The 23,570-nt window shown below is 40.8% G+C and overlaps 2 protein-coding genes across 3 annotated transcripts; both read right to left on the bottom strand.

The window, feature by feature from the left end:
- Positions 1–1,614: 1,614 nt before the first annotated feature.
- LOC137175202 (uncharacterized) lies at positions 1,615–15,974 on the bottom strand. Of its 2 annotated transcripts, none has more exons than XM_067580908.1 (13): positions 15,823–15,974; positions 14,125–14,268; positions 13,950–14,014; positions 13,716–13,851; positions 13,073–13,462; positions 12,635–12,877; positions 10,134–10,191; positions 9,267–10,006; positions 7,991–8,097; positions 6,230–7,910; positions 5,853–5,954; positions 4,690–4,990; positions 1,615–3,678 (listed from the first exon to the last, which is right to left on the bottom strand). In XM_067580908.1, exons 2-13 carry the CDS (start codon positions 14,203–14,205, stop codon positions 3,659–3,661), a joined length of 3,924 nt encoding a protein of 1,307 aa, XP_067437009.1. In that variant the 5' UTR covers positions 14,206–14,268; positions 15,823–15,974; the 3' UTR covers positions 1,615–3,658. The 2 variants fall into 2 exon arrangements, with proteins under 2 accessions (XP_067437009.1, XP_067437010.1); XM_067580909.1 differs by having other exon boundaries at positions 7,991–8,094.
- A 1,201-nt stretch (positions 15,975–17,175) lies between these two features.
- On the bottom strand, positions 17,176–21,399 carry wdr55 (WD repeat domain 55). Its single transcript, XM_067580911.1, has 4 exons — positions 20,701–21,399; positions 19,339–19,445; positions 18,608–18,877; positions 17,176–18,369 (listed from the first exon to the last, which is right to left on the bottom strand). Exons 1-4 carry the CDS (start codon positions 21,352–21,354, stop codon positions 18,024–18,026), a joined length of 1,377 nt encoding a protein of 458 aa, XP_067437012.1. The 5' UTR covers positions 21,355–21,399; the 3' UTR covers positions 17,176–18,023.
- Between the last annotated feature and the right edge of the window lie 2,171 nt (positions 21,400–23,570).

The raw sequence follows: 23,570 nt of genomic DNA, 5'->3' as shown, positions 1-23,570 counted from the left end.
ACGTTTCACACACTGAGAGAAAACACACCTCCTGCTTCCTTTTCTCCGCCCCTCAAACTGCTGACAGACTGAATAACAAACATAACGCTGCATGACTGGACACACACACTATTTATCTGTTTACTGCTCACATTTATACTCTTTCATAACCCGTTTACATCATAATCACACTTATTTATTCCTCTTTATCCAGTATTTTCCCTTTATATCATTTAACAACCAGTGGAGGAAGATACTTTACTGCAGTAAAAGTACATAAGTATTATGAGCTTGATGTAGTTAAAGTATTGCAGTAAAAGTACATAAGTATTATGAGCTTGATGTAGTTAAAGTATTGCAGTAAAAGTACATAAGTATTATGAGCTTGATGTAGTTAAAGTATTGCAGTAAAAGTACATAAGTATTATGAGCTTGATGTAGTTAAAGTATTGCAGTAAAAGTACATAAGTATTATGAGCTTGATGTAGTTAAAGTATTGCAGTAAAAGTAGTGGTTTGGTTCCTCTGACTGATATATTATTATATATGACATCATTAGATTATTAATAGTGAAGCATCAGTGTTAGAGCAGCATGTTACTGTTGTAGCTGCTGGAGGTGGAGCTAGTTTACACTACTTTATATACAGTTAGCTAGTTTAGTCCAGTGGTTCCCAACCTAGGGGTCGGGCCCCTCCAAAGGGTCAGCAGATAAATCTGAGGGGTGGTGAGATGATTAATGGGAGAGGAAAGAAGAAAAAACAAAGTGCTGATACACAAATCTGTTTTCCTCGCTGTAATCATTCCTCCTGTTCATACTGGATGTTAAAAGATCCTTCAAATGTGTTTTCAATGGAAGTGATGGAGGATAAAATCCACAGTGTGTCCACACAGTCATTTAAAAGTCTGTGTGAAGCTTCTATTCAGCTTCAGCAGTCTGAGTTAGTCATATCAAGTGGATATCTGACACATTTACAGTCTTTTCAGCATCTTTGTGTTTCCTCGGACAGTGTTTCCCTGTTGAGCTGCAGGTGGAAGTATAGTAACAAAAAGACTTTGACACTAAAAAGACTGTAACGTTGAAAGATATCTACTTGATTTGACTCATTTGGACGCTGAAGCTTCATGTTAGCTTGACCTGTTAATGAAAAGTGTCTCAAAGTGTTTGAGCAACAGATCATCGCTGCTGCTGCAGCTTGTGTGACTGAAATAAATGACTCAACACAGACAGGAAACTGGTTAAAACCAGTGCGGTCTGTTGAGGCACACTTTCATTTCCGTTTCACAGCGTCCCCCCCCCCTGCGCTCGGCTCACGAAAAGGAAATGACATCACATTTCTGTGAATATTGTTCATCACAAACTGTAAACTGTACATGAGTGTGAGGACGGACTGTAAATGGTGATGAAACACGTTTCCAATCACAGTGCAGCAGTGTTTCTATTGGCCGACAGGAGCACATCCGCCCGGTTACAGCTGAACATCACGAGGAGGATCAATATGCAGACCTACGCCCTCTGACCTCTGACCTCCAACCATCTCACTGCTCATGCCTGAACCTGACCACACGGGTGTGTCATGTAGATGACTGCCAGTCTGCAGATCGACCGACTCGCACCAAAAAACAGGAAACGTACGCTTGTGTTTTCCTTCAAACTTTAATAGCAGTGAACGGCAAACACGACAAACATTCATACAACGGAAATGTGATGCGACTGCAGCTTCAGAGCGTCAGAGACACAAACGTGAGAAAATAATTTCTGAATTATCGTCGTCATACTGTTTTTACATGTAAAACTGCATCTGAAACCTCTTAAAACATTTTATTTACGGTAGTATATCATGTAAATATTCAGTATCTGCTTGTTCACAAATAAACTCAAAGCTTGTTAAAAAAAAAAATCTGTAAATAAAAATTATATTTACACATCAGTAACTCAACAGGAGCCACGTAGAAAAACAACAACAACAACTGCATACAAGTAGAAAAACAAAAGAATAAAAACATCTTAGTCACAATGAAATACAGAATAAAATATCTTGCTGTACAGTTCACTCAGTGAGTTTAAAAAAAAACAAACAAAAAAAAACACTGTGCAGCTCCAACAGTCGCTAGCTGTTAGCGTCGATGCTGCTGCTGTTCTTGTGCCTTTGAGCAAAGCACCAGGTCCTCTGCAGCTGTGGAAGTGTGAACGTCGAGGTGGAGTGAGTCTGTTTAATAATGCTTCATGTTTAGGGTTTAAAGCTGCTGTGAATGTCAGTTAAACAACAATCTGATGTCAAATATTACAAAAAACTACATTTCCCATCAGCCCCCTCACATCCTGTTCTCCCTTTACACAGTAAACATGTTGCAGGTTTTTTTTTTTTTTAACTATAATTGTACTCATGCATCTATAATTATTGCAGATGTAGAGACGTGAATGAACAAAGTGCACCTTTAAAATGAAACAGGAGTGTCGGTTCACACCTGTTTTCATACAGACTTACGGGGTCCAAACGTCCCCGTAAGAACTATTACACAGAAATATAAAAAAAAAAAGACAAAAACAAACAACTGAAGGAGACGTACCCTTTCATCACGACAGATCAAAGTTAACAGAGGTAGATGTTGACGGATTTAAAGATTCAGTTTTACCAAAAATGACAAAAAAAACCAACATTTTTTTTACTAAAATGCAGCAAAGATGAAACAACTTCACCCTGAACAAACACCAGAGTCACTGCAGGCAAAACACCAGCTGACGTTACTGTAGCTCCATTAAAAACAGCAACAATTCAAGTAAAAGCAACTAAAAACAAAAAGGGAGTCACCTTATTTTGTGTTACACAATGTAAAAAAAAAAAAAAAATTTCAGGTAAATTACGTTGGAGTCATATTTTTAATTGTAAACGTGACTATAGCCGAAAGGTGAAGGGTTGTTTTTTTTGTTTCTTTACATCTTCCTGATGTCAAAATTACAGTTTAAAGAACAGATTCACAATTTTGTTGTGTCATAAAAACACCTGACTGCTGTTTTTTTTTAAAGATACACTTGAAAAATTGTGAACATGTCCTTTAAAAGTCACTAAGAAGACGCCCGTCACCCCTTCTGTAACTAATATAGAGGTTGATGAGTGACTAAAACGTTTAAGGGTCATGACACGTTAATCTCAGGGTTAAAGTTAAATTAGCTTAAAAAGAGGTTGACAGATGACGTCGGGGTTAAACGTCCTGCTCAGGTTGATGTCGGGTGGACCGTTGCTGTAATTACGCAACATCCAGGAGCCCAACAGAAATGACGAAGGCGTAACTTGAAATAAGGTAACTTGAAGTTCAACACTCTGGTGAAGGTTTGTAATGCTCATGTTTGGGGTTTGATGACGGAAAAGTGTAAAAAATAATAAACACTGTTGTGGTGAAAATGAGTCACTGTCACAGTTTGTATGTATTGTATGTGATAATGACAATAACGGTACCTGCGCTAACGCTAATACGAGTCAATATGTCGGGATGAACGTCATCCAAACATTCAGTACCTGTTGAGTGTGACGTCATCTACAACAGGAAGTAGTTAAACTGATAAATATGTGTGATGAGGTAAACGGTTGTGATGTCGTCAGTGTCCGTGTGACTGTTTCAGGTCGACCGCCTTCACCCCTCAGTGGAGTTGGTTCAGTCCAGGCAGCCTCACGCTAAACCTTCAGGAAGAGTCCACCGGAGCTGTGGGGGGGAGGGGGGGAAGGGGGGGGTAAACAACACAAACAATAAACAATTAAAGCTGCGGGTAACAAGCACATCGTCTGACATGTTCACATTATACAACTTTAAAAAAAGTGTCATCATGTGTGAAAATACAGTAAAGCTGTTCAGCTGGGTTCAGATCTGAATATAAATATATGGAAGTAAAAAGTGACAAAATTTTAAATTTATAGATAAAACTAAAAAAAACATGACGTGATTCTTATAATCACAGAAGTGTCTGATGTTTCTGTGAAGTTTGATCACGTTTGTATCGTTTGTTACACAAACACATTTATTGTTGCTACAGTCTCCATTTCTGACATGTTTCAAAGCTTTTTACACTATTTTAAGTCCAGAATAGTCGCGTTAAATCCTCACGGTGGTTCCAAACTGTTTAGTTAAAGCTCTCGGTTGCTTTGTTTAATACTGGCGCATTAATTTAAAACTGTAAACACACACCTGTGTCCAGCCAATCAGAATCTAGAATTTTAAGTGGTCATGGTATAAATAATAATAATTATAGTAATTATGACCCCCCCAAAAAATGTAATGTATTATTTGTTAATTATGATGAAAAAAAATTCTATATTTTATTGAAAATAAATACTTCATACTAAAGCAAAATAAACAGGCATGATCAATTATTTAATATAATAATAAATGAAAAAAATAAAAATCTTAAAATGTCTGAATTACCTATTATCATGAATTAACTCTGTAAACAGTTATTAGTTATTTTATTGACAAAATTATTGCCAAAAAAATTAAACTCAAGGTCCACTTACTAGCTTTTTCTGGTATTACATGGTCTTCATCAGCAGATGAATGGACAAAGCTAGTAAGTGGACCTTGAGCCGGGATTGTTTACTAAAATTATTCATCAAATTAATAAACATTTTGCAGAATTTGTTGTCAGTTTACTTATTTGTATTAATTTACTTGTTATATATTATAAACAGTAAAACTATAATTCTAATTCATTTTATTTACCTTCTGTTTTCTCCTCTTCCTCCCCTCCCCCTCCTCCTCCTCCTCCTCCGTCAGTCCTCCTCCTCTCCTTCACCTGGCCCATGCGTCTCTTCACCTCCTGCAGCAGCTCCTCCCTCCTCAGCCGCTCCCGGCAGCGCTCCGCCCGCTGCGCCTCCTCCCTCTCCTTCTCCTCCAGCAGCGAGCGCAGGAAGGTGGCGCTCACCACCTCCTCGCCTTCGCCCACCAGGAAGGCGTTTTTGAAGCGGTTGTAGAGCATCGAGGCCTTGTCCATGATGGCCTGGTTCGCCCGGTAGAAACGCATCTACGCACAAAGTTCAGTTTAAACTCAGGTTGAGATATTTTCATAACGCTGTATTTTACGGGTTTTTTATAGTAATTACCTGGAAAATTTCGTAGTAATTTGCAGATATTTAACTATTAATTTTTAGGACGTTTTACAGAGAGGGGGGCAAAATCTGGTACAAATTATAAGAAAAAACTGAAAAAAAGTTTAGTTGGTAAATGCAGATTCATATGATGTTAATTTGCAAAAAATCTTAAATAAATAAATAAATTAGACGCTTGTCAGTTCATCAACTGATATAAAATACTCAGTTTTCAGTGTGTAATTTTGTGTGTTAAACTACATATTAACATATTAGATCGTTTGTTTATTAGTTGTTTCAATAATTTCCTAAAAGTAGCTGCTGTGTCATTTGGTAGAATAAAAAGGAAATAACAGAAACAACTTAATATATTAATGATGTAATTTGACACATAAAACTACTCTGATTATTTGACGTATTTTGTCAGTTAAAGAATTGCTACAAGTCTAATTTATTAAGAATTTTTGCAAATTAACAACTACGTATGAACCCAAATATAAAGAATCTGCACTTATCAACTAAACCAACTGAACACTTTTATATTTTTTCTTATAATTTGCAGCTGTAATTCTTTAATTTGCAATAATTTGTAGCTGTTGATTAGTCTGAACCATCAGTGGTGGTTCAGCCACAAGTTCATAACTTGAAGCCCGACAAGATGAATCCAGCTTCCTCGCAAGTTCGCTGTAAAACGTCCTAAAAATGAACCGTTAAATATCTGCAAATTACCAGGAAATGTGTGTAAAATTACCCGTAAAACGAAGTATTACTGATATTTTCTACTTTGTGTTTTCGTACCTTTCTTAATGTGGCGACAAGCTCGCTGTGTCTCTGGACGTGTTGAGACGTCACGTAAACCATACTGAGCTGATCCAACGCCATCAGACACTTACTGACGTCCTGGAACAAACAAACAAACAAACAAACAAAGATAAACAGAAGGAATCTTGTAATTAAGACAAACTGAACTCTCTAATAACAACAACGAAACTGGTTTTGCTGTTTGTGATTTTATTTGCTTTGTTCCTTTAATATCAGCAGGAAAACAAACAATCATTGATCTGATCAGCGATCGATCGGAGCCTGTAGTCCAGTGTGAACAGTGTGTGTGCGTGTGTGTGTGTGTGTGTGTGTGCGTGTGTGTGTGCGTGTGTGTGCGTGCGCGTGCGTGTTACCGGGTTGTCGGTCTTCAGTGAGATCCTGATGTCTCCGTGGATTCTGTGCAGCGTCGAGTCCGTCAGCGTCACCGTCGGATTCTTCTTCTGCAGCTTCTGATCCGTCTTCCCTCCGTCCGAGACGTCACACTTCGGTTTACTTTCTTCTTCTTCTTCTTCTGTGCTCGTCTTCTCCACTTCTTCTTCTTCTGCGCCTGTTTGTGACTCCGCCTGCGGCGTTTTAATCTCAGCTGAACTTTTCTGCTTCGACTCTTCGTCTGTTTTTGTCGCCGTTTCTTCTTCGTCGTCTCTTTGCGATTCCTTTTCTTCTCTCTTCTTCTTTTCTCTCGTCGTCATTTTTTCCGCCTCGCCCGTTTCGTTCTTCCTCTCTTCGTTCTTTTTGGGCGTCCCGTCTTCGCCGCTCTTCTTTTGTTTCTCGTCTTCCTCGCTGCTCCTTTTCTCTACCTCCTTCACGCTTTTCTCTTTCTTCTCCTCCGTCGCCGCTCTCGTTCTTTCAGACCTCCTCTCCGCCTCTTCGGCGTTCCCTCTCTTCTCTTTCTCCTTCACCGAACTCTTCCTCAGTTCTCTCGTGGTCGTTTTTTCCGCCTCGCCCGTTTCGTTCTTCCTCAGCGTCTCGTCTTCACCGCTCTTCTTCTGTTTCTCATCTTCCTCGTTGCTCTTCTTCTCCGTCGCCGCTCTCGTTCTTTCAGACCTCCTCTCCGCCTCTTCGGCGCTCCCTCTCTTCTCTCTCTCCGGCTCCTTCGTCTTCACCGAACTCTTCCTCAGTTCTCTCGTCGTCGTCGTTTTCTTCTCCTCTTTGCTCTTTTTCTCGTCTTCACCGCTCCTCCGTTGTTTCTCATCTTCCTCGCTGCTCTTCTTTTCTTTCTCTACCTCCTTCACATTTCTGTCTTTCTTCTCCTCCGTCGCTGCTCTCGTTCTTTCAGATCTCCTCTCCGCCTTCTCTCTCTCCGGCTCCTTCGTCTTCACCGAACTCTTCCTCAGCTCTCTCGTCGTCGTCGTTTTCTCCACCTCGCCCTTTTCATTCTTCCTCTCTTGCGCTTTCTCCTCCTCCTCCTCTTCGTTCTTTCTCGGCGTCCTCTCTTCACCGCTCTTCTTCTGTTTCTCATCTTCCTCGCTGCTCTTCTTCTCCGTCGCTGCTCTCGTTCTTTCGGATTTCCTCGGCGCCTCCTCGGGTTTCTTCTCTCTCTCCGCCTCCTTCGCTTTGTCTGAACTGTTCTTCTCGTCTGCCGTCTTTTTGTCCACCTTTTCCTCTTTCTTCTTCTTCTCCTCTGCTGCTGCTGCTGCCGCCGCCGCCGTCGTCGTTCCTCCCATCATCGTCTTCATCTGAACCTTCGCTCCCTGTCCGGCCGTCGCTTTCACGATCTTTCCGATTATTTTTCTCTCGTCTTTCTTCTCCTCGCTCTCTTTCATCTTCACCTCGTCTGCCGTTCTACTCGCCGCCGTCGTCGTGTTGATCTGATCGGCTCTGTCCGTCTTCTTCACCTCCGCCTTCTTGACCGTTTTATTCTCCGCTGCTTCTTTCAGTTTGACCGTCGTCTCCTCTCTTCTCTCCACTATCGCCCTCTTACCCATGAAAACCCTGACGTCCGTTTTCCTGCCGATCATCTTCGTCGATTCTTTCAACGACATCTTCTGACTTCCCGCCTTCCTGATCTCGTTCTTCGCTGCGTCTCCGGCGTTCCTGATAGAAAAACAGACGTTTAAAACACCTCGTCTAAACGCGCTTTCTTTTAACCGCCGTGTGTGTGTGTTGAGTCTTACTGAGTGCTTTTCGTCGCCTCCCTCCTCTTCACTCCTCTCTTGGCCTTCAGCAGACCTCTCAGAGACGTCAACAGACTCTCCCTCTTGGCTGCCAGGCGGCGCTGCTGCTGCACGTGAAAGAAAAACATGATTCAGTTTTAAAAATATTTGCTTCCTGTAAGAATGAATGTTGTTATCGTATCAACCAGACTGGTGTTCAACTCTCAGTCAATGTTTTAGTCAAATAATGTCCACAGCAAGCGCCAACCTCTGGAGGTCTATGGGGATTGACTCGCTTTTGGAGCCTCAAGTGGTCGTTCAAGGAACTGCAGTTTTCCGCATTGGCTTCATTTTACAGCCCCGGAGGTTCCCGCTTGGTCAATCCCCATAGACCTCCATGTTAAAATGTCCAACTTTACAGCAGAAATAAACATGTTTACACCCTGGTACAAACAACGGTTTTGGTCTCTGTAGCTAATTTCCTCTTTCATGACAACTGTACGGGGGTTATGCATAATGAAGGACATGGCTGCTTTGAGTGACAGGTCCGCCAGCCGCTAGGTGGCTTGTTTCAGCCATTCGGCCCGCCTCTTCGCCCATTTTTGATTGGCTGGGAGTTAGACAGCGTCACGCACTGCCAAGATGGTGACAGCCGGAGCGGCGCGCTTTGAGCTTCAAAACCAACGAACAAGTGACGTCACGGTAACTACGTCCATATTTTTATACAGTCTATGGTCCAAATAAATGTTCCAATGCTCCATCTGACTCCCATTTAAAAAGCATCAACTTTCTCTCTGGAAACACTCAACTTAATCAATGTTTCCATTGAGTCATTCTGGTCTCAATCTCTAATTTCAGGTCCTCTAACAAGTGTGCTGGTGGTCATTTTAGAAATTATTGCTCCGTTGATAAGATCTGAAGGCTTAAAGTGTTGGCGTTGATTGACAGTCGGCTCACCTGCTGTACATTATGTTCGTTGTTGTGCTGAACTACCACGAAAAAATGAAGAAAATTCTTTAAATTTGTGTTTATTTAAGTTAATTTCTGTATCATGTTTAAACTCCACAGTCATTCAGATTAAGACGTTATGATTTCAGGTCAAACTAAGTGCTTTTTGCAGTGTGGGGATCATCAGACTCGTTGGTACCTCAGAAAACTGACTGGATGCTACAAAGTCTCTTAAATCAGATCTGTTGGTATGAGAAGCATCTTTGAGTGCTTGTGCAAGTTTTTTGGAATCCAACAAACTAAAAGAGATTCATTTTCTAGAAAAGTGAACTTTAAAAAGGAGCCTCACCTCCTCGTCCGCAGGGCTTCCTCCCTCCGTCTCCTCCGCTGTCGTCTTCTCTTCTATCGTCTCTTCTGCTTTCCCTTCATCAGCTGCGTCCTTTGTTCTCCTCGTCCTCATCCCTTCGCTCTCTGATGACTTCTTCTCCTCCTCCGTCATCTTCTTCTTCGTCTCTTCTTTCTTTCCTTCCACGCCGTCCTCCCTCTCTTCCCTCTTCCTCTTTGTTCCTTTGCCCTCCTCTCCCTTCGTCGGGGGCGCTTCTTTCTTTTCTTCCGCGGCGTCTTTTTCTCTCGTCCTCGTCTCTCTCTTCGTCTTCTTCTCGTCACTGTCGTCTTGTTTTGCTTTCTTCTTCTCCTCCTCCTCCTTCTGTTCCTCTTTCTCAGCTCTCCTCGTCTTCATCCTTTGGCTCTCAGCTGATGTCTTTTCCTCCGTTTTCTCCTTTATCGCCTCTTCTTTCTTTCCGTCCTCGCCTCCGTCCTGCTTCGTTTTCTTCCTCTCTACTTTCTCCTCTTCCTCTTTCCTTCTCTTGGTTGCTTGGGTCTGTGTTGTCGTCTTCTCTTTCTTTCCTTCGCTGCCGTCCTGATGAGTTTTCTTCTCTTCCTCTTTCTCTCCTCTCTTCCTCTTCACTCCTCGGCTCTCTGCCGACTCATTTTCTTCTTCCGTCTTCTTCTTCTCTTGTTCTTTCTGTCCTCTGTCGTTCTTGGATGTCGGAGTAGAGTTTGGTTCGGTGGTCTCCTGTTTCTTGCTGGCTGTTGGCAGCAAAAAACCCCAAAACTGTTTAAAACAACTTAAACCTTGTTTGATGCACTTATGTGGCATTAGTCTTCAAGATAATTGATTGTTTGTATATTTAAATGAACAGCCTGTTTGTGTTACCTGAAGGTGTGACAGCAGGACCAGCAGGTGTTCTCTTCTTCTGCTGTTCAGCGTCGGCCTGAAAACCAACAAAATAAAAGAATGAATCCAAAGACTTCATCTGGATTCACACTCACTTTTTATCATTACGAGTTTGGACGAGTTCCTTTGGGCTTTGTGCTACATTATAAATCCCTAAAATAACTTCAAGTCCAGATGTTGTGATGTGTAGCACAACAAGCTAGCGAAGCTGTAAACAGAACAGCGTTCCTGCACATGCTCAGTGGCGTCTGCCTTACACAGAACTGCTCTCCAGAGACTGAAAATGTGATGCTGTTATGAGTCTTTGGAGCCGCGACGACACCAAGATTTCTGGCTTGGTTTGCAGTTTTTAAACATTGTTGATTGAAGCTGAGTGCTGACTTTTAAACGTTCTTCCTTTGCTCTAAAAACAAGTTTTGTCATTGATCAATTGAAGAAAATGCTGTCACATCCAATCATTGATTTGTTCACTGCTCTTACTCAGCGCCTGTATTGGACCAGAGTCCCCTGGTGATACGGTTATGTAAATTTGTGTGTCATCTGCATAACTGTGGTAACATATTTTGTTGTTTTCCATAATCTGAGCCAGTAGGGAGCATGTAGATGTTGAACAGAAGAGGCCCCAGACTGGAGCCTTGGGGAACTCCGCATGTCATTTACTGTAAAAGAAAACTGAATAACAGGTTATCGTTTGATGTATTTCTTGAGTATATCATACATGTTTCAGACAGTGTTTAAGTTCAGTTTAGTGTTAGTTTGTGTGTATTATGTATATTCTAAACTTAGTTCTTTGCTGTGTAAGACGAGGCAGTTGTGTGTTTAACAGTTAAGTTTATTCTGTTGTACCTGAGCCAGTGATGAGATAAACTGTAGTTATCTAGATGTTTATGTGTAAAGCTGATAAGCTTTTAGAGGATAGTGTGGTTTGTCCTTAATTTAATAGAGTAGTAATGTTATTTAGTGACGTTACTTGGTGCTTTCTTATGTGCTGTCATATATGGTGGTGAAGACAGACTGTTCCACAGTTAGTTGAACTTTTGACTTGTGTTTCTATCTGAGGGTTGCTGACCTGTAAGGTTAGTAAACAGATTAAATTCTGTACAAGTAGTATTTAAGGGACTGGTTAAGTGCCAACCTTTCAGACAAAGAAAAGATAGCTAGGTGGTTTGTATCTTTGTCTCCAGAACTATGATGCATTATACTTCTGATTGTATTATTTGATTACATTATTTCATAACCTAACAATGCTCTCTTTGTGTGTTTATTGAGTGATCAGCAATTTCCCATTACAGTAATTACCTATAGACACAAAGTAGTCCTTGTCCTTTAAGTAGGATTCAAACCAGTTTAGTTCTGTGCCAGAAAGTCCCACCCAGTTTTCCAGTCTGTCTAGTAATATGTTGTGGTCGACCGTGTCAAATGCGGCACTGTGATCCAGTAATACTGATACTGTAATTCTGCCACTGACGGTGTTTAAGTGGATGTCATTGAAGACCTTAACAAGAGCAGTCTCAGTGCTGTGGTGTGGTCGAAATCCTGACTGGAAGACATCAAGACAGTTGTTCCGTGTTCAGCTGTTGAAAAACAGCTTTTTCAACGATCTTGCTTAAAAATGTGAAGTTTGATATATGGACCTATCGTTGCTCATTAGTGACGTGTCTAGATTGAGTGGCCGTACACAGAACTACTCTCCGGAGACTGAAAACATGATGCTGTTATTAGTCTTTGGAGCCGTTTCTAAACAAACTAACGAGACCAAACTCTTCATGATGAAGTGCAGCAGTGTGACAACGGAGGAATAAGATATATCAGGCTTTCATACACACACACACAATACCTGTTAGTAGATCAGTTCATTGTTGGTTTGGATCCAAACATGAGATTTGTTGATGATAAGACCTTTGATAACATTATGTTCATGGAACAAAAAAGGTGGAACTCAACTGTGAGGGAACTGCAGCACCTGGACGGTGTACAGCGCGACACGCTACAGTTATCTTTTAGTTCATCTTCAAAAAAAGGCAAATGTTTGGGTCCATTTTGAATTTTATATCTTAATAATTTGCTTTGAAAGACAAAAATTAAGTATTTGCTCCGTCAAAGAGAGTTTAACATACAAGAGCAGCTGAACAACTTAGAGCTGCAACGATTAGTTGTCGACTATTAAATTAATCGCCAACAATCGATTAATCATTTTTTTAAGAAAAAGTCAAAATTCTCTGATTCCAGCTTCTTAAATGTGATTATTTGCTGGTTTCTTTAATCCTCTATGACAGTAAACTGAATATCTTTGGGTTGTGGACAAAGTGATCAACGTTTTTCACCATTTTATGGACGAAACAACAAATCGATTGATCAAGAAAATAACCCATACATTAATTGATAGTGAGAATAATTGTTAACTTCAATCTCAATAGTGCCTCCTTTCTATTTATTCGATCATCTGTCTGTCAGTTATGGATCAGCAGCTGCGTCGTTACCTTGGACTCGGCTGTTCTGCTCCTGGTCGTAGCAGAACTTGTATCTGTTGAACTTTCAGCCTTTTCAGAAGCTGGTTCGGAGTCTGTTTTCTTCGCCGGAGCTTCGACAGCGCTTCGGGTTTTCCTCTCGGACGTGACTTCACGTGTCGTTCTGGCAGCAGCAGGTTTACTGTCGGGAGCGTCAGCAGCATCTGGAGCAGAAGCTTTGGAACGAGTCTTTGTTTCAGCCATGTTTGTTGTTGTCTGTAGAGACCAACAAGAAATATTTATGTCTTTAATGTACTTCCCTTCCTCCTATTCAAGACCATGCAATATGCCTGAAAGCTCTCAAAAAGGCCCTTAAGTATGGATCCTTGTGATGCTCACAGAGAAAACTGTCAAATGTTTGCAATAATATGAACAGATACAACAGTTAAAAGTTGTCACAAACCCTCGTACCTTGCTTTTATTCTCTGCAGAAGTGGTACTTGTAGTTTTTTCTGGATCTCTGGCTGCTCTGCTCCTGGTGGTAGCGGCGCTCTCAGTAGTTGAGACGTCTTTTGAAGCCTGTTCAGGAGTCTGTTTGGAGTCTGTCGGAGCGATTCTCGATGAAGTTCTGGTTGGAGTTTTAGCAGCAGCAGCAGTTTCCTGTTGACTTGTAGCTCTGCTGGGAGTATTTCTGCCGGCAGCCGCTCTACTGTCGGGCCTCGTAGGGGCAGTTTTACTGGGACTTGATTGAGCCGGGGAAGATTTAACAGGTGTGGTTTTATTAGCAGGAGGTGATTTAGTGGGGGACGTTTTACTGGCAACGGTTTTTGAGCGAGTTTGTGTGGCTGTTTTGGATGGAAACTGAGGAGACAACAGAACAACGGAGGTTAATTACAACCAAAAATTACTATATCGTTTTAATATAAGACTGTTTAATCTGGATGTTATATTTCAAAAAGTCATCAGACAATAACATCTGAGCATTAATGTTGCTAGACTAGCGAAACTGCTTCCAGTTTACAGTGATTCTGTTGGAGTCAGTCAGCACTAAAAGTTTTTGGTTAGCTCATCTAAATGGAAACTAATTGGTTATTAGAGGCTGAGAGACACTGACTTTACGTTTCATCCCGACTCCCGGTGTGTTCTGGATCTCCCACATGCCCTCGTCGAAGCCTCTGATGCGAACGCCGCTGCCGTACTTCTTCTTGTTGCCGGCGAAGGGAACGACGTTCTCCGGAGGGAGGTTACCGCTGAGGACGGAGGACAGAACAAAAACACATTTCAATCAATCTATGAAGTCCATACTCTACAGAGGAAGTGATGTCACTGCTGACCGGCGTGTACGTACATCTGATGGGTCCCGAAAAAGAAGACCGGAATTCGCTTCTTGTATCCGTCCTCCGACTTACAGATCTGAGTGAACACATGTGATTATTACACATCAACACAAAATAACGTGTCCACTTATTGACAGGATGAATATATATATATATATATGTGTGTGTGTGTGTGTGTGTGCGTACTCTGGCGGGCCAGTGAGGGAAGCCCTTCATCTTGGCGAACACCAGGTCTCCTGATTTGAAGCCGTCAAAATTTCGTGGCATCCTGCTGCGTCAGAGCTCGGTCACACGGAGGGAACTGAACCGACAACCTCCGCACAGGTCAGCCTGCAAAGAAAACAGAGCAGAAGAATTTCGCCTTCTCAAACATGAACTTTACATCATTATTCTGACAACATGACTCAGTTTTCATTTACAGAAACGTTACAGGACCTTGTGCCGTGTTTATCCTAACAAAGAGGCTCAAGATTACAGACTGTGTTAAAAACAATCTCTCACCCAGAGACAAAGTTAACAGCTGTCCTGGTGAACAATGACACCCGACGTACAAACATCTGGATGTGACTAAACTGTTCACCAGAAGCTGAGCATCGTCTTCAGGATCACCGCTATAAAATTACCTTTTGCTCTGTGAATATTTGCTTCATGAACAAGTTTGATGCCAAGAAGATACCGTCAGGATTTATGGACCCAGAACTGTGTTGACAGGTGCCATAATTTCATAGAAACATTAACTGAATTCATGAAACAAAACTGCATGAGTGATTATACTGAACACTTTCAAAATGTACCTTTAACATTGAATTAAAAAGGTCAGTTTTGTCTGCTGCTTGTTCAAACATTATCCTTTTAAAATAAAGACTTTACACACAAACTTATAACATATAGCTTCAGTAAATTATGACTTAATATGCTTTGACAGACAGGTTCACAGTGTTTCAAGTGTGTCTTAAAACAACAGTCAGGAGCCCAAATGAACGTTGAAGCATGTTTTTCCTGCTGTAATCATTCCTCCTGTTCATACTGACCATTAGAAGATCCTTCATAATGACCTTACAATGGAAGTGATGGGGGACAAAATCCACAGTCCTCCTTCTGTGCAAAAATGTATTTAAAGTTTATCTTGAAGCTAATATGAAGCTTCAGCGTCCAAATGAGTCAAATCAAGTAGATATCTTTCAACGTTACAGTCTTTTTAGTGCCAAAGTCCCTCTTCTTGTTACTATACTTCCACCTGCAGCTCAACAGGGAAACACTGTCGGAGAAAAAACACAGAGAGGGAATTTGATGCTAAAAAGACTGTAAATGTGTCAGATATCCACTTGATATGACTAACTCAGACTGATGAAGCTGAATATAAGCTTCACAGAGACTTTTAAATGCATTTGTATCTCCTATTTATCTTTTAATGTCCAGTACGAACAGGAGGAATAATTACAGGGAAGAAAACCTCTTTCACTATTCATATAGACCCCTGGCTGTTTTAAGACACTCTTGTATTAACTGTGGACCTGTCCTTCAATAGAGAGACTGATTATTTTATCTTGCTGCTGTTTGTCGTCATGCTGATTGGACCAAACAGTAACGTTGCGTTGTCTCAATTAAATACACAATCAAAACTAAAGGTAGAAACAGCTCTTTCACTTCGGTTTCCATAAATTAAACAGTCTGTAACGTTAAGTGTTGCATCACCAGTTGTGAAACCGACACAGAAGCTCAGCAGTTTCGCTTTTAGCAGCATGTTCACTCATTGTTTACAAATACAGACATGTTAGCACAGATGCTAACCTCAGCTAACTGGCAGGCAGCTCTGACAGAGGGATTAAAATCTGAGTTCGGTTTTATTCCGCTTGTATTTAACAGTTTAACAGCTTACTTTACCTAACGGTAACCGGACGACGATCTCCTGGAAATGTACCTAAACGTCTCGGTGTTTCCTCGGTACGGGAGGCTTCTGGTTACTAAGCTACGTCGCCATGTTTGCCGCTATGCTCATAGACATATATGGCCATGCTCGTGTCACGTGATATTCGATGGTTTCCCGCCGGCTGTTGGAGCATACCAACCAGCTTCGACTGTACCATCTTGGGGGGGGGGGGGGGGGGGCTGTACATTTTTAAAAGTTCATTAAACCTTCATTTTTGTACGCAAATAAACCATAATTTTCACGACTCTTTAATATTTTCGAGGCATACTAAAGTCTTTTAAAGACTGAACATCCAAGCAGCTTTTAAACCTGAACTGGAATCAAGTCTAAAGTTAAAGTAAGTTTGTCTTCAACTGTGAAATTAAATTAAATAACGTTAGCTTTTCTTCAAGACTAGAGTTCAAAAACGTCAATGTCAAGACAAACTCTTAAAACAAATTTGTTCCCCAGCAGTACTTTGAAGCCATAGACTGTATATAAAGATATATTTATATACAGTCTATGTTTGGAGCTAGTTTCAAATATATGACATTTAATTTTCATACCAAATGAAAATGAACGGGAGTCATTGGCTGCTAACAAAGACAGAAAACACTTTTAAAAAAAAAAAAAAAATCTAAAAACAATACAGCATGTTTTTAAAAATGATGATCAGTAATGTAAACCTGCAGTGTGGAACTTTTACATAAATGAACGTCCGTTACATTCAAGCCCTCGCCCATGTGAGTTCACATGCTGATTAAACCTATCACTGCCAGGTAAATCTCTCTGTATATCACAGTATACAGAGTTTTTAAATCTCATGTCAGTGGCGACATTCCTTTGCTGGCCGTTTGAATGTGCACCAGAGATTTCCTCTGGCTGAGCGGCTAACTTCCGGTTAGCTCTCTGCTAACTTGAATGGGGATAAAATAGCTTAATCGTGGGGCTCTTCTAGACTTTCCAAATGTTATCAGACCAAATGGATCAAATTCTGATAGTGAAAGGAGTCACTTCGAGGAGATTGTGAGAAGCTCAAAACAATTTATCCACTGTTTTAAAGCTGCAACAGTAGCGATGGAGTAGGCTACGGTGGAACCTATGATGTAAGCATGTGTCAACAGTGTTTTTGTAATTACTCTCACTGCCAGAAGGGGGAGGCAAAAGTCCAGCGCCACAAATTTAAACTAAGCTTCATGTTTCATAGCATAAGCTAAAACATGATATGGTACTCAAAATTTCTTCACCCCACTTCACATTTTAGGACTATAAAGTGTTAAATATAATTAAATGGATTTGGCATAGTTAAGAAAAAAAAAAGTTTAGTGTCAGTGAAATAAATTTAATACAAATATTTTTCAACAAATGTATCAAAAAATTATTAGCTATAGTTAACAGGCTAATTCCAGTCTTTCTCTCTGCCTGTTAGCATTTCATAGGGCTGGGTATCATTACAAACTTGTGATACAACTGCTGATACAACATGTTCCTTTACTGATACCAAAATGATACCTTTAATTGATACCTCACTTGGAAAATCATATTTTCTAGTAAAAAAAAAAAAAAATAAATGTTTTCACATTAATCAAAAGAATTAAAAGTTCTAAAACTTTCCTAAATAAAATACCGTCAAATATTGCCAGTTTTTTAAATTTAAATCAGGAACTATCTTATGAAAGAATAAGTAGACAAGATAACGAATCTGACAAGGCGTTCATTGCCAGCTTTCGGTACTTGACAATGATACTGTGGGACACACTTTGATCAGTGCCAAAAAAGCATGAACATTTGATACCCAGCCCAACCATTACATAGTTATTATTTCCTGTTTATTTTAATGTATGATCATTTTCTTATATTTGACTTAACAGTCATAAATATTTCGGAAGCAGAGTTTGCACTGTTCTGGGACATTCACCGTTTATCCCACCATATATTTTTGTCTTTAACCTCACATTCGCATTTGTAAACACAGTCACCGTTGGTGGCTTGTTTCTAGTTCAAAGTCTCTAAAATGAGACGCCAACAGTGCAGAGATCAGAGGTTCAGTGTCATCCATGCAGACGTTCATACTCCAGACATTGTGAGGCACTTTGGCTGTAATCCTCCATCAAACAAACTGTCCAAAGGCACAGCAACAACTCATCTCAAACATGAAGCAACATGAAATTGCTTTTTAATCGCTGCCACTGTCACTGTCACTGTCGTCCTCTTCCTCCTCTTCTTCTTCTTCTCCTCCTTCCTCCTTTTTCTCAGTTTCATCTACAAGTCCTGCGAAGAAGTCATTGTCTCCGTGGGCTTTCTTGGTGAGAGACTTCATTCGTCCGTCTTTCTTCTTCCTCTTGCGGTATTCGTTGACAGTTGCGTTGGGTAAACTGGAAATGTCCCAGAACTTGATAAGCTGGTCATGGCCGCAGCTGGCCAGGAAGCGAGAGTCCCAGGACTTGGCGAGCTCTTCGATGGGTTCGCCAACGTGCTGCCCAATGCATCCAATGACCCGGTTAGGAAGGAGGTTGATGGCTCTGATGGAGGACAGACAGAACTTTACTATCACAATAATACATGTTAGTAACTCGCCAGATGGTGAGAAACTAATAAACTAAGGATCAAGCCAGCAGGGACAAGAGAAACAAGCAAATACCAGAGTGGATGTAACCTCTATCGGTTTGTCGACCAGAGACGAATTTCTCTGTAATTTGGGCTTTGGAAGGCAGGAGTTTTGGACCTTTTTGTCGGTAACCTTTCAAAAACCCAACTCACCGAATGTACCCGTCCATGGAGGCGGTGCACATGATGTTGTCGGTGATGGGGAGGATGCAGTCCACCGACTCGGCCTTGACGGCGAAGCGGTCGCTTGTGGCTCCGAAGCCGTTCCAGTTGAAGATGTAGATGGTGCCCTCGCTGGAGCCGCAAACCACCTTCTTCCCCCGCTTCATCAGCGCCACTGACGTCAGATCGCCACTCTGGAACTCCGACAGCAGCTCGAACCGCCGCCTCTTGATGTTGAAGACGCCCATGGTACCGTCGCCACTGCATCAGATTACAGCAGATCAATTTAGAGCTCAGATTTAAGAAGACCATTGTAGAAAACTCTGCTTTTTGGTGCGTTCAAAGACGCTCTGATATGTAAGGTTTGAGACGCTACGATACAAACAAACACTGAATGTCGTCAAAATTATCATGTGAATTTCAGCTTGTTGTTTGGCAGCCAATACTGAAATCCATTGTTGAAGTGACAGCTCCTACTTACAACTCACATGTTTTCTGTGACGGATAACAAATTTAAACTTTCAGGTCTCTCCTCATTGATTTTCAAAGTGACTTGATATTTAATAGAAAACAACGGCAGCCTCAGAGGAAGGAAATCATTCTAAAACCTGATGCACGTGTGTTTAATGGGATATAAAATGAAAAAACACTGTTATGGTCCTCTAACTGCAAACAGCAGAGAATCCTGTTACTTAATGGTAATGATCCAATGGTCACATTACCTGGCAGTGAGTAGGATCCTCTTGGCCTGGTCCACAGCGATGTCACTGATGTAATCCTCATGATGTTTCAGATCCATGATGGCCGTCCCTTTCCTCATGTCCCACACCTTCAGAAACAAAGTGAAAAACAAAGACAGTTATTATCTTGAGGATGGAAAAGATGCAAAACAAAAGTCACTTTGACCACTTTGATGTCAATGTCTACAATTGCGGCTGGGAGATAATTAAATATATACTGACTTTTGGCAGAACTGTAAAACCGCCGTCCCTGAGGCGAGCAGATAAGATCATATCTGACCCCTCCCACCCTGATCTATCAAGACCAAAACCTCACACCACAAGAGGTTTCTTCCTGACTGCAGCCTCATCAACAAGGCAACATGCACTCTGTCCAACAGATACTACAAGTTATATTAATGTAAAATCTATAGTCTTATATTTTCACATCTGTGCTTTTTTCACTATCATGGCGTGTTACATAAACGCAACTTGTATTTTTATTATTAATCACACCCTCCAAAATGTTTTTGTGATTATTGCAGCCAAAAATACTTGATTTTGCAGCAGCTTTTCTTAAAAACTGCAATACAATTTGCAGTGTTCTATGTGCTCTTTCTTTCTTGAATTGGTGTTAATTATTGCGATCACAAAATAGCAATTTCCTGGAGGTACTGATAAACTGCAAAAAATTTAAACCAGTAGCAGCTCTTCTCTTCTCACTTAGAATATATTTTACATACTTTTATCGTAAATTTCATTCTCTTTTATACATTATTAATGATTACTTGATTTTGTGTATATTTTTTGACTGTTGTACAACATAACAACAAGGTAAGTTCCTTGTATGTGGAAACCTACTTGGCAATAAACCTGATTCTAATGACCATCAAGTACCCAGTCTGAACCATTAAAAGACCAGTTTGGACCATTAAAACACAGACTGAACCGGTTTAAACCATTTAAAGACCAATCTGGACCAGTTTGAACCATTAGTTTGGGCCATTAAAAGATCACACTGGAACATTTTGAACCATTAAAAGACCAGTTTGGACCATTAAAACACAGACTGAACCGGTTTAAAACATTTAAAGACCAATCTGGACCAGTTTGAACCATTAGTTTGGGCCATTAAAAGATCACACTGGAACATTTTGAACCATTAAAAGACCAAATTGGACCAGTTTGAACCATATTGGCTCAATGTGAACCATTAAAAAAACAGATTGGCCCAGTCTGAACCATTAAAGACCAGTTTGGACCATTAATAGACCAGATTGGACCAGTTTGAACTATCAGCTGGTTCCAGTTGGATGTTTTACTAAGACCAGCTTTTGGACCCTCTTTGGTACTCTCTGTCCGGACCTTCAGGGTGCCTCCGTCGTCTCCGGTCGCCAGGATGTTCTGGTCCACCAGCAGCAGGCTGTTGATGGGGGCTCCGTGCGCCCCGCGGATCCTGGTGACCAGCTGTCCGCGCTCCACGTCCAGCAGGTGGACGGCCTTGTCCCGGGAGACGCTGTACAGCTGCAGTCCGTCTGCAGAGAAGCGCACCTGGCGGCAGGACTTCATGTGGTGTCCGGACGACCACAGTTCCCGGTTCTCACCCTCCGTGCAGGAGTAGGAGAAGGCGTACACATCCCCGTCCACGTCCCCGCACACCAGCATGTCCCTGCTCGGATGCAGAGCCACCGTGTTGGCGATCGCCTCCAGCCGGATGTCCTGCGGGGTTTCTCGGATCTTCGGCCCGGCCGGCTCGCCTCCGTCCTCGTCTTCGTCCTCATCTGGGTCCGTGTCTGGGTCTCTGCTGGTTTCTGGAGCGTCTGTCTTGTCCATTTCTGGAGGATCTGCTGCTGTGGACGCGGGTTCAACGTGTTCTGCGGGGGCTGCCATGATGTTGTCTTTCTTTCTTCCTCTACGCTGAATGCGGCAGCGCTCCTGGTGAAAACCGGTCATACTGCCCCCTGCTGTACTGTACAAACCAGACAGCCACACAATGACAATACAATCCTCTCTATACATTACAGACGTTTAAAAAAATAAATTAACAGACAATGAAATAAAGTAAGACGTAACAAAAGAATAGAGCCACACTCCCATCTCACTTTCAGTCATGTGAGATGAGAGATTCTCCATGTAGTTGATAAGAGGTTGCCATAATTTGTATATAGGCTATAAAAATCTTACTCCTTAATGAGTAGGTTATCTTCTCCAGAGGTGCAACAGGAGCCACAGTCCAGCTGGCAGTGAGAGATCTGACCTCCATTTCATTGCAACACATTTTTTGGCAATGACAAGTAGGATTTCTGTAATCCTGATGGAATGACTGTAAGATCAGAATTTGAGAGGCTGCCCAAAAGGCATATCTCAGGATCCATTGGGAAAGCAACTCCATGAACTGTGGATAAAACATCACAGATCATCTGCCAAAAACCTTGTAGTTTACTTTACTACACTGCCAAGTGGAATGAAACAGTGCTCTGTACTAGACCACATCTGGAACAAAGGGGTGAAAGATTGGGGTTAAATCAATGTAGCTTGGAAGGGGTGAGATAAATCCGAAATGAATGCCATCCATTTAATAAATAAATGAATACATAATAACAACAAATAAATACATTGTTACTAATCTATGTCATTATTGTTATAATAACCATCACCGTCATTAACATTAAGTGAGCTTCATTGTCATTATACCATACAGGATTGCATAATGAAATGCACACAGAAAGTGTATAAATAGGGCAAAGATTTTTAAATTACAATAGAATAAAAAATAAAACAGAACTGACGGAAGAAACAACAACAAAATACACTTACGTTTACAAGTAAAGTAGGTAACTTGTTGCAATGAGGGTAGTTGTTAATAATAGCAACATTAATCCAAAGTAGATGATATTACACTGACTATATGGTCATGATATCTTCTTCTACAGAACCACATGTTTCTGTGAAGTCCTGTACTCATTGTAAAATACATCCACTGCTGCATTAATCCACACTTTGCAGGTTGGCGTATTAGAGTCCACTCAATCATTTACAGTAATTGGTTTTGTTACCATGCACATTGAGAGAAAATATGTTTAATTAAGTTGCTGCTTGGATCTCAAAGACTACATTTGGTGTGTTAACTGCATATGTATTTTACTATAAGTTAATTAATATACCTGTTTTCCCTTCCTTTTGATCTTGCAGCCATATGATGCTTTAGTTTTTTTCTGCTTTTGTGTGTCTATTTTGGGTTAAAGAGAAAGGATGCATTGCACGTTTACATACATAATTCTATTTAATTTTATGTATTAATTTTATGTGTATTTTACTATTAAATCTCTAGGATTTGTAATGTATCTCTGCATACAAGCATTTCAATCACAGGAACACTGAAGGACTGAGAGCTTCCCATGTTGTGGGAAACAACACTCGCTCCTCACTGCTGGGACTTTACTTCATATAAGTGCTGGAGCTGTTTCCTGTTGCTTGAATCAACCCATTAAAACTTCAATTTGTAGCGGAGATGACAAACCAACAGCACCCCCAAGTGGCCATTTCACCACAGTACAATCAAAATAACTGACGAGCTGCTGTACACCTCATCAAACAATGCACGTCCTTCTTTTTTAAAAATGAAACTATATATATATATATATATATATATATATATATATTTTAGCTATTTTTAAAGATTTACACCTTCAAAGGGAACCAACGGGCTTAGGAGCAGACAGGGTGTAAGGTGTGAAGTATTGCAAGAAGAACAAACACATTACTGGTTTGGGTCTTTTAATGGAATTTGTTGATAATAACAAAAAGGTTTATCATTTAAACAAAAACTTTCACAATATAGTTTGAAGTGATCAAACCATTGACCCTAAAAAGGTAGAAGAAACCAGAATGACCTGATTAATGCAGAAATGATAAAAAGAAGGTAATAAAAAAGTATTACGGATGAACAAATGAGAGAAATTCTGAGGTGACATTAAACCTTCTCACTTCGTCTACATCATTTATCTTCCTGTCATCACTTTCACCTCCTACATATTTTACTCTTTTTCTCTCATTTTTTTTGACTTCTGATATTTTTGCTTCAAGCGCCTCAAAGCCTTTTTACTACACCTGTCTTTTCTTTTTGTCTTCCTGCCCTTCTTTACTTTGACTCCTTGTTCACTTCTCTTTGTCCATTTCATTCACTCACTTCCTTTTCTTTTCTATTACATTCTCTACCTTTTTTCTCTAACATA

This window comes from Thunnus thynnus, chromosome 22, assembly GCF_963924715.1.
Source record: "Thunnus thynnus chromosome 22, fThuThy2.1, whole genome shotgun sequence".
NCBI classification, from domain to species: domain Eukaryota; kingdom Metazoa; phylum Chordata; class Actinopteri; order Scombriformes; family Scombridae; genus Thunnus; species Thunnus thynnus.
This window is presented reverse-complemented; position numbering and strand designations above follow the sequence as displayed.